This window comes from Quercus lobata, chromosome 6, assembly GCF_001633185.2.
Source record: "Quercus lobata isolate SW786 chromosome 6, ValleyOak3.0 Primary Assembly, whole genome shotgun sequence".
NCBI classification, from domain to species: Eukaryota; Viridiplantae; Streptophyta; class Magnoliopsida; order Fagales; family Fagaceae; genus Quercus; species Quercus lobata.
Genome location: NC_044909.1, coordinates 2085689 through 2097283, shown reverse-complemented (window position 1 = coordinate 2097283; position 11595 = coordinate 2085689). Strand labels below are relative to the sequence as shown.

General features: G+C 36.6%; 3 protein-coding genes across 3 annotated transcripts; 1 reads left to right on the top strand and 2 right to left on the bottom strand.

The window, feature by feature from the left end:
* On the bottom strand, positions 1-4739 carry LOC115950786. Its single transcript, XM_031068026.1, has 6 exons — positions 4529-4739; positions 4053-4158; positions 2493-2537; positions 2271-2379; positions 919-1225; positions 1-463 (listed from the first exon to the last, which is right to left on the bottom strand). Exons 1-6 carry the CDS (start codon positions 4574-4576, stop codon positions 266-268), a joined length of 813 nt encoding a protein of 270 aa, XP_030923886.1. The 5' UTR covers positions 4577-4739; the 3' UTR covers positions 1-265.
* An 854-nt stretch (positions 4740-5593) lies between these two features.
* On the top strand, positions 5594-8747 carry LOC115950894 (pentatricopeptide repeat-containing protein At4g14820). The gene is made up of 2 exons (XM_031068171.1): positions 5594-6407; positions 7125-8747. The coding sequence occupies exons 1-2, from the start codon at positions 5809-5811 to the stop codon at positions 8716-8718; spliced, it is 2193 nt and encodes a 730-aa protein (XP_030924031.1). The 5' UTR covers positions 5594-5808; the 3' UTR covers positions 8719-8747.
* Positions 8748-9032: 285 nt separating this feature from the next.
* Positions 9033-11165, bottom strand: LOC115995117. The gene is made up of 3 exons (XM_031119553.1): positions 10367-11165; positions 9802-9951; positions 9033-9572 (listed from the first exon to the last, which is right to left on the bottom strand). The coding sequence occupies exons 1-3, from the start codon at positions 11048-11050 to the stop codon at positions 9282-9284; spliced, it is 1125 nt and encodes a 374-aa protein (XP_030975413.1). The 5' UTR covers positions 11051-11165; the 3' UTR covers positions 9033-9281.
* Between the last annotated feature and the right edge of the window lie 430 nt (positions 11166-11595).

The following is an 11595-nucleotide window of genomic DNA, read 5'->3' as shown; positions in this document are numbered from 1 at the left end:
GAGACAGGTTAATTGTGTGCATACTATTTGATTTATTCAACAATCGTACTACAATAGCACAAAGAAATGGCCATAACATACCCTGAGTTTGATAAAGTCCTTCAGAACATCTGTCATTGCCAAAATTCAAACTAGAAAATAAACCTCTTTTCAAATTCCAATTCATAGTTCCTTTTATTTTTTGATAGGTACAATTCATGGTTCTTTTATACAGTTCTTCTCTGATTCTCCTGCTGTTTATTGACATCATGACATGCAAATTATATTACACATGTTGAGAATTTAATGGGACATCCTGATGATGCATGTGACGCCTACGGTGAGATCTTTTATGGCCACGAGTATGTCCCCTAGGTGGCGTTGGCTTGCTTGAGGTATTAGGGAGATGAATCTCATCCATTGTAGCCAGATTACCAAAAACGCAATCGAAAGGGTCTGCCATCACATCAATGCCAGGGCTCCTCTATAACAATAAAATAGGTCAGGCAAAAGGGAAAGTTATATTAAATGCCATGAAAGAAATGAAGGGACTTCTCCCAAATGCCAAGGATAAAAACAAGTGATTCCATTTCTATTAAAAATCAAAATGCCTTCTCACTTAATAAGATTGTCAAGCTCTTCTTAAGCATCAAGCTAATAGCCTTAAGTGACAAGCATCTATAGCTAAGCCAAACATATGATTATAGTCAAACCCAAAAAAAGACAATTCAATTTTCATTCCCAAGAAATGTGTAAGCAGGCACCAGAAGGTCTGTTGCACCGTAACTAATACCAATTTTTCCACAATTCAATCATTAGTTTTAAGAAAAATTCCATTGGAAGTGTAATAATTCTATGAAGATAAAAAAATAAAATAAAATAAAATAAAAAATAATAATAAAAAAAAAAAACAAAAAAAAAAAAACTAAGTATACTTACAGGAACTTGTTTGGACTCAAAATTAGTCCTTTTGCTGTCAGTGTCATTGTGGTAGTCAGTATGCTCTTGGTTGTGGAAATCACTGTGTGAGTCACCATAGGACTCGTGGGAATTACGTTCTGAGTTGCTGGGAGAGTCACTCTCATTCGTCCTTTGACCATGTACAACATTATCACTAAAGAAATTTCTATAACGCCACCTTATTTTTGGCCGATCAGCTGTTGAATCATCAAAAACTTCTTCAGAATAGAAATGCTTAGAGATAAGCTGCATTCTCCAAGGATCATCCCGATATTTTGTCACTATTCTGTCAATTGAAATATATGTCATAACTATAATATTCAATTCAAGTTTAGCCACACAGATATCTGCATGCACACATGATATAAACAGGTTTTCTTGCATTGCTAGAATACATTAAAGGATAACTGAATTTATATCAATTCAATTTTAGGCAAATTTGGCACTCTTTCCGCTTTAAGTGTATACAAACCTTGTGGAAATGGGTGATGCTGTGATGTGATATAAAGCACTTTGAACTTATCCGTAATTCCTGTCTAGTCTATGGGCCATAAACAGATTATAGAAAATTTTAAGGAAGAGAAACAAAAAATCGGGGCGGGGCTAGGAAGCAAGAGAGAAGAAGAAATAATAGTAAAATATATATATATATATTAATTTAAAAAAAAAATCTTACATAAGAAACATTGAGTTTCAAATCTAAAGATGTTGATACTGGTAAAAAGTATCATATATACTAATTTATACAATTGAAATTTCTAACTGTTTGAAAGAAATTTTAGAGAATCAGGATGTTTGAATGAAGCGAACAGGTCAAAACATCATTGAATACTTTGACAATAACTAACCACCTTAAATGCCAGCCCACCACTTAGTTACAGGCTAGATCCCTCCCCTGAGTTAATTGGACTATTTTATATATTTATTATTTACTTTTACATGTAAGATTAAAACATAGAACCAACACTATCTCACACACCTATTTACTAGCTGAGCTAGTTGAAATCATTAACTGTCCAACTTTCATACAAACTCAGCTCAGCCCCATGAGACTCCATTAATGGTTTAGTTCTAACTAAAGAATTGATTACTCTGGATATTGATAATAATATGAAGATAAATTTCTAAAACTTCAGAAACAAATGATGCACAAATATCTAGAATAAACTAAAAATCTAAGCTACATTGGCTAAGGCTCATTAACTAGCTTAGGACAGTGACCATAGTCTGTTGACATGCGTCTTAACAAATACCGGTAATCAGTTTAACTAGCATATTGCACAAATGGGAAAAGTTCACAACCAAAAAGCAAATGGGCGGAGGAGACCTACATATTTGCCAACTCCTTCTGCATCCGACTTCCATCTATTGCAAGAACTTGATCAACACATGAATCAAGGGACCTACCAAACCTCCACAACCCAAAGCAAATGGCAGCTCCTGCAAAAAAGAAAGGTCTAATAAAATAGAGAAGAGGGGGGAAAGACTTGTAGATGCATAACATCAGCAATACCGATGTTGAGAGAAAGAGAGAGAAAATTGGTTTATCTTACCTCCTGAAAGATTGATTCGAGAAAACCTACCCAGTCTCCGTGTTGCTGTCAGGAAAGGACTGAAATTATAAAGTGAACTATAATATATATATATATATATATATATATATATATATATATATAAAGCGAGTGCAACAACATCAATATGCCAAAAATAAAAAAGGCCAAACCATATTTAGACAGCTATGAACCTATCATCTAATCAGACAAGTTAAAAAGCAAAATATTTACTCATTCTGACCATTTATTGAGGAATTCTACCATGTGGAAGAACATTCCCTTTGCTCAACTTAACAAGTCCCATAGCAAAGAGAACAAAATCAACAAGTCACTGGTTTCTAAAACCTTCAGAAAATGCTTTAGCTTCACATTCTTCTATAAATTTGACTCTGTGTTCAGAACTGATATCAAGCTGACCCAACTGAATAAATTCTTTATTCTCCTAATTAGGGAGGCTACATGAATTCATTAGACTTTGTCCCATATAGTTTATGTATGGAATTACTGAGGGGATGGTTTAAGTTAATAATCCACAACAAAACAGATTACAAGGTGTTTATGCTAAAATACAGGGTGAAAATTTTCTTAACTTTTTTTCTCCAAAGATCCTTCAAGTTAATAAAGGCCATGAGGCTGCAAGAATGCAAAGCTATCAAATCTAATGTATCTGCCAAGAGCCATATGACTCAGTGGCACTTTCCTATTTTTAATATGAGTAGAACATGGGTTCGAATCCCCTTCCCTCACTTGTTGCAAGTGGGAAAAAAAAAAATCACATACCTTTTGGCAAAACCATTTTTAGAAAGTTAATTGATGTGATCTGCCTGTTTGGTTGCTAGGAATATAAACCAACATCATAACTAACTGCAACAGACCAAGACAGTATGCGTTCCCAAAACTCCAAATCATACAGAAAATTGATTGATAGACATAAACACTAATGCTTGTAAATCCAGGTGCAAAATTGATAAATTCTTTTATAGCAATGCACGATTAAGTAAAAATGTCTGGTATCAAAATTGTGTTCTCCATGATATGCAGTGTATCAAAATCAAATTTATTTTTAATTGAAACATGAAGAACGTAACAACATAAATATCATGCTTAAAAAATCTAGCTTAGAGGTTGACAAGAACTTTCATATCATAGCAACAACAACAGTTCCAAGACATGGTTTTCTCCATGGATGTTGTATTACAAAACACAACAAACACAATCCACAACCCAACACAGCACAACACGTCTTCATATGGAAAAAAACTAATGATTCATTTGCTCAATTTGAGTGAAAATCCATGGACGTAGGCCGCAGTCAACGTGTCTCTAAAAATTATATAATTATGATTATACACCCATACAAATTAGTCAGAGTTGGCCATCTGTATTCAATGAATATGATTATACACCAATGACGAACCAAAAAAGAAAGTGTAGACAAGTAAATTTTATGCATTTATACACAATACCTATGTATTATTTCTTGTCAATAAATGTAAAATACAACTCAAGCAAGTGTTATCTCAAAAGGGTCACACACAAAACATGAGTAGAAACACATACCGCCCCACGCAACACTGGCACCCATAAGAGCTCCAATGCTAAAATCCCTTACAGCAGTTGACTTGCATGATAGAAGAACACTTGCTTCTTGAGGCGTCATTTTGTCCTGAAACACACACACACACACGTTAACTGACAATGTGGTTCATTAAAACTTACAAACTCTTTAAGGATTCTTTTTTAACCAATAGTATTTTACAAATTCTAATATTTCTCTTGAGATTAGATATCATTTTGAAAACACATTTCTAAGGTAAAATATTTTCCATTCAGTATTTTATAAGTGCTTGATATGCAAAATAATGAAATTCTTACCGATAAAGTCACAGATTTATATTTAAAAAAAAAAAAAAAAACGAGAACTAGGAAAAAAGAATCAGATATAGAAAAAAGTCAAAAAAGAAGAAGTAGAAAACTAGGAAAAAAAAGTAGATAAATAATTGAAGGGTTTGAAGAGGTGGGTGTGAAAGTAGTACCTGTTTGGACCTGAGAACTTGTTCCAGTTCGAATAGAGCTTCACCCATTGATTTTCACTCTAGTTTTTCACCTATTTGCTTAGCTCAAATGTGCAGAGGAATTTACCGATGAAATGGATAATAAAAAAAGGAATAAGTATTATTTATGGGTCTTTTTTGGCTGCTTGTGGGGAGTGTGATTTGGCAGCTGCAAAATCCTAGCTTTGTTTGGTGAGTGCTGGTAAATGGTAATGCAGTTGAAGTATGAGAGTGACACTGAAAGTCATGGATTGGGGCCCGGCCCATGTTTAATTTGTGGATCAATCAAATGGATCCCAAGTTGTGGATCAAGTCCAAATAAAGCAGCAAAACAATTTGTGGAGAATGGTCCATCACTGAATTTTGTTATGAATTGAGGAACTTGTTAGCTTCTTCGCAAAATGAAAACAAATGAAGCGTAACTTGAAACTTGTACTAGGATTGCTTTTCAGACAGAGTGATCTCGTTTGGGCCAGCCGGCCCATCTCCCTCCAAAATTGTTCTAGATATATTTTTTTATGGGTTGTGTTAACACCAAATTTTGTGCCAAAAATTTTTTACTTATTGTGTTTATGTTAGTGTTTTGTCAGCTTTATAAGTTTTATGATCAGTTTTCTTCAATTTTTTCCTTCTTTTAATTAAGTGAGACTCACATTATTTTAACCTTAATAAGAATCGTACGGTGCTTGTTAATATATATATATATATATATTTTTTTTTTTTTGTAGGTAGTAGTGGGGAGGGGAGGGTGGAGCTAAGAAACATGGGACATGAGTACGGATTGCTGCACATTATGTCTACGTACATACACCATATGAAATCTTAACTTCAAATCGTGATTTTTCAAGTTTAAAATCGTGATTTCGATCATAATTTCAGTTGTTGTATAGGTAAATTATGTGCAATAAAAAATAAGACCACAACAAATACTATTATCACTCTATTATTACTCGAATCAAAAGTTACAAATATTTTAACCGAGGGCAAAAATGTTTTTATCAAAAATTAGGATAAGAATTTCATGAATGTATTTTTTTCCCTCACTCTATAACCATGACTAGAGTATGGTATATAAGTCAGCGACACACACAATCACAAACATCCTAACTGTTAACAAACACATGACTCCTATGTTTCCCTCCATATTTTCTGCTCCAAGTTCAAGTTCAAACCAGAAGTCTGAGCAAACTGCGAAAACAACCTGAGCACTGAAACTTCTCCAACTATATTTCCCTCCATTTCTCAACCAATACAACACCATCATGTCAAGCTTCAGCCTAAACTCCTTAGCCGTCTCTCCTCACCCCACCAAACCCAATACTACCACCACCACCACCGCCACTACCACTACCACTACCACCCTCATCCAACTCAAACAAGTCCACGCCCAAATCCTCCGCCGCTCCTCCAATCTCAACCCCTCCTCCAACTCCCTCCTCCTCCAACTTCTTCTCTCCTCTTGCACACTATCCCCTCACCACCTCGACTATGCCCTCCACGTGTTCGACCAAATTCCCACCCCTCACACCCATCTTTCCAACACATTCCTGCGTGAGTTATCACGCAAGGCCGAGCCCAAAAAGGCCCTCTTGGTGTACGAGAGGATGAGGAGGAAAGAGCGACTTGGTGTGGACAGGTTCACCTTCCCACCATTGCTGAAGGCAGTGTCAAAGGCTTCGGCTTTGGCTGAGGGGATGGAGATTCACGGGCTTGCGGCAAAGTTGGGTTTTGATTCGGACCCTTTTGTGGAGACGGGTTTGGTCGGGATGTATGCTGCGTGTGGGCGGATTTTGGAGGCAAGGTTGGTGTTTGATAAAATGTCTCACCGGGACGTTGTTACGTGGAGCATTATGATTGATGGGTATGGATTTTACGGTATCTTTTTATTGGTTGGAGTGGTTGCATACATATTTTTCCTTCACTCCTATTTGAATTGCTTTGAGATAAATTGGAGCCTGTTTGGGATTCATTTGTACCTATGAAGGGAAGGGAAATGTTGAGAGTAGTGCACTTGCTATACGCACCAATATCATTGCACATTTCAAGAAACAAAATTTTTGAGGGAGAAGAACAAAAGAATTTTGAAAGATGTAGAATTTGGAGATGGAAAACAGACTACATAATCATGTCATGGTTGAGATGCTTTTTGCAGTTTTATAGAGTTTACTACTGCTTAAAAGTTAAAACACCACCACATACACACTCACCACTTCATCACATTCTCCACCGGTCATGTTTTGGTTTTAAGTTACCCTGTATTGTAACAAGTGGATTAACAGCAAGAATAAGCTTTAGCTCAAAGGGTCCCTCCTCCTTTTGTAAGAGCAAAATGGAGTTTAAGGTCATGGATTCAAAATCCATCACATGCATTTGTCAACAACAACTAGCCTTAGTCCTAAAATTTTGGGGTCGGTTATGGAGACTAAACATACGAGTTAGCATCAGCCACATGTATATAAATCAGCTCATATCTTTTGGAGATACTCCATATAAGATAGTGATCAACTGTGAAATTCTACTTTTAGAATTTCTTCTTCTCTATAATGGAAATGCTGACCTTTATAACATGTGCAAACAGGTACTGCCAGAGTGGCCTTTTTGATTATGTATTGCAGCTCTTTGAAGAGATGAAGGCATCTAATGTGAAACCAGATGAGATTGTTCTTTCTAAAATTGTTTCTGCATGTGGTCATGCCAAAAATTTAAGCTATGGGAAAGCAATTCATGAGTTCATTACTGAAAATAATATTGTGGTAGACCCTCATTTACAGAGTGCTCTTGTCACCATGTATGCAAGTTGTGGATCTATAGATTTTGCTCAGGAATTGTTTAATAAGATGTCAACAAAAAACTTAATTGTTTCCACTGCCATGGTTTGTGCATATTCAAAGCTTGGACAGGTTGAAAATGCTCGCATGATTTTTGATCAATTGGTTGAGAAAGACTTGGTCTGTTGGAGTGCCATGATATCTGGTTATGCTGAGAGTGATCGTCCTCAAGAAGCTCTTAAATTATTCAATGAAATGCAAGTGTTAGGAATAAAACCTGATCAAGTTACCATGTTGAGTGTCATCTCAGCTTGTGCTCATCTTGGTGCATTGGACCAAGCCAAATGGATCCATTTATATGTTGACAAGAATGGATTTGGAAGAGCTTTGCCCATCAGCAATGCTCTTATTGATATGTATGCCAAATGTGGGAGCTTGGAAAGAGCAAGACAGGTATTCGAGAAGATGCGAAGAAAAGATGTGATATCTTGGACCAGTATGATCAGTGCCTTTGCCATGCATGGGAATGCAAATGATGCATTAAACTTCTTCTATCAAATGCAAGATGAAAAGATTGAACCTAATGGGGTTACATTTGTTGGTGTGCTTTATGCTTGTAGTCATTCAGGCTTAGTTGAGGAGGGCCGTAGAATTTTTTCATCCATGATTAATGAGCACAATATCACTCCAAAACATGAGCATTATGGTTGCATGGTTGACCTCTTAAGCCGTGCCAATCTCTTGAGAGAAGCTCTGGATCTTGTAGAGACAATGCCTTTGGCACCTAATGTTGTCATATGGGGATCCTTGATGGCTGCTTGTCAGGTTCATGGTGAGACTGAATTAGGAGAATTTGCTGCAAAACAGCTTCTTGAGCTGGAGCCAGATCATGATGGTGCCCTTGTCGTCTTATCAAATATTTATGCCAAAGAAAGAAGATGGAATGATGTTGGTGAGGTGAGGAACCTCATGAAATATAGAGGTATTTCCAAGGAGAGAGGACATAGTAGGATAGAATCAAATAATGAGGTACATGAGTTTTTGATGGCAGATAGATATCATAAACAAGCAGATCAAATCTATGAAAAATTAGATGAGGTGGTTAGTGAGTTGAAGCAGGTTGGTTATGCTCCAAATACCTGCAGCGTTATGGTTGATTTAGAAGAGGAAGAAAAGAAGGAAATGGTTCTCTGTCATAGTGAGAAGTTGGCACTTTGTTATGGACTAATTAGTAATGCAAAAGGGTCTTGCATTCGCATAGTGAAAAATCTTAGGATTTGTGAGGATTGTCATACTTTTATGAAGTTGGTATCAAAAGTGTATGGCAGAGAGATTGTTGTTAGAGATAGGACTAGGTTTCATCATTGCCAGAATGGTGTCTGTTCTTGTAAAGACTATTGGTAATCATAATGCTATTTTGTAAGATTGTAACACATTCTTATATCCTCACAAATCTTAGGATTTGTGAGGATATATATATTTATATATATATATATATATATATATTGAGAAAGTGAAGCCTGAGCATCTGGTGAGAGGAATTGAGATTCCAATGGTGTATGATTGTTTGATATGTCAAATTTGTTATTTAGGAATTTAAGATTCTTGCAATAAAACAATACCAAGAGAGACAGGATTCAATTGATAGCCAAGTGGTAAAGGCATTCTTTGTACTGCCCCATCCCCCACCATCCACCTATCTCTAAAAAACAATACCATGAGAGGGAAATGAACTCCTGTCTAAATAGCATTGGTAAATAAAAGAGCAACATATACACTTTCACAACTAAAATATCTAGTTTCTGGCACTATGACTAACACAAGAAAATAACACTTTAATTCAAAGGCTTCCCTAGTACAAAATATATATTAAAAAAAAAAATTACAAAAGATAAGCTTCTCACAAGAAATGAGATCTAAGACTACTGAGAGAAGATGAGGCACGTCACATATCCATCCATTCTCTTTCAAGTTGGGATCTTCGTATCATATTTTGCTGTAAACTGACTGAACTGGTTGTTTTTAAAAGCAGAGAAGAGCCAAAACCCTTTCTTCACCTTTCCAACCTTCTTTGAAATCCTGTACTTCAAGAACTCTATTGCTGCTGTAGATAATCTTGAGTTATCCAAAATTGAGCTCCGCTGGTACTCAAGAACCCATGTATTTGGATTTAATTGCACGACTGAGGCACCCCACTTCCGGTGCACCCATGAAGTGTTTCCCTTCCGAATCATATACCCAACGCTTCCATCGGACCACTTTTACAGACAAAATAAAATCATGAATTGAAGTTAGGAAACAGCATATATTGTATAAACAAAAGAAGAAATATTTGTGTTTACATTTTAACCTTGTCAATTGCCATGGCTGATGATACCTATATTAATACTGATCAGGATAGGCCATGGCTATAAATTCTCAGCAAATTAGTCAGGATAGGCCATACGTAGGTAAGTATATATGAAGAGTGTTTTGATTCGTGTTTACCTCTGTGACTCTGCCAGATAAGATTGTGAAAGATCGGGAAGAAAAACCAGTTTTCAGCAACCCTGCAGTCTGCAAAGGCCATCCCCATATGCTCACCTCCTCCATTGCTGTCTTGTACAATGTACATCGCGAATTCAAGAGCAAACCATCCTGAAATTCAATTATTTATGAGTTAACACAACTACAAAAAGAGCTTTCGCGTGTTTGGCAACCCACTAAAACAGCTTTAAAGCTAAAGCTGAAATTTGGAGTTTTTAAGGGCAAAATATAGATCTCTACAATTCACCATATATGTTTTATAAATCCAAAACTTATAGCACTATTCACTGTAATTAACCAAACACTCAAAACGCAAAAAAAACTTTCTAATTCAAGCTCTATATTGCATAGCTCTACTATTAAAACTCTAAGCTCTACTTCCTACAACAATACCAAAGGTGGTTTCCAACCATGACCTAGACTTTCTTTAAAAAGAGTTTGCTATATGCCACCTAATCAATTTCCCACATAGAATTGAAAAAACAACGATTGAGTCTTTCTTTAAAAAGAGTTAGATGTATGGTACCTGATCAATTTCCCAAATAGAATTAACATAGCTGCAATTTGAAACCTCCCCATCAACAACAAGACCTTGCAACTCTCTCTGCACAAATTTCAGCTTTCCCTTCAAATCTTGCACCACCCAAGATTTCTCACCAACATGCTTAACAATTTCCGGCGACAACACTGGTCTTAAAATCCCACAAACCCCACTAGAAAAACCAAACTCCACCACAAAAATCAAGAGTAAGCCCACCACCAATTTCACAAACCAACCCTTCCAAACCCACTCTTTCTCACTCTTCTCCATCCTCTCCATCAAATTCGATCTCGCACTCGATTTGAGAACCGGGGAGGCCAAAACAGGGCGAGAACTCGATCTGGGTGTGGACAAAATCGAAGCATTGAAAGAGATGGGAGTGCGTTCGACGTCGTTGTTTTGGGCACGAGAAGATGAGAGCTTTGTGAGTGTGGTTTTGTGGACACTGACGGGCATGAGATCTAGCGTGGCATTGATGCTAGCCAAGCAAATCTCACAGTTGCAATTTGCATCTTTTCTACACCCAGGGTAGTAGCAGCTGTCTCGAGTTTCAGACCGCTCGTCTTCCATGGCTATGGCCGTAGCCGTGGTGGTGCTGGATTTCGCAGAGGTTGTTGTTGTTGTTGTTGTTGTTGTTGATGGTGATGAGGATGAAAGGACAGTTTTCATGGCGTCTTTGGTTGGGTTTTCTTTTGGGACTCGGTTTTGGTCAGTTTGGAGTCTTTTATTAATTATGCGAGAAAGTTTGGGGTTTCAAAATTTGAATCCCAACGGTCATATTTGATCTGGGCTTGTAGCCTTGGTCCACTGTTAAGATTCGGTTTTAAAAGGAGGGATAGATAAGGTTTCTTATGAAATGACTGTAATAACCCTAATATTTTTGCGTTATGGCCTTTGTTTTATTAATTGGGTTTGGGTCTTTTTTTTTTTTTTTTTTTTTTAAAGAAAAATTTTGGATAGCTGAGGTGGTACCTTGTACAATGAGTATATATATATATATATATATATATATATTTTTTTTTTTTATGGGGTACAATGAGTATTGTAGGGTCAATTTTTGGGGCCCAGGTCCAGCAGGTAGGTGATTCTGGCCCAAGAAACCCTAGACAATGAATTTGTAGAGAGCGAGTTACATAATTAGGCCCTAACGAAGTGAATGTTAGTTAACTTTGGGCCATGCAACGATTGAACGTAAGAATATCTCCTTCATGTCC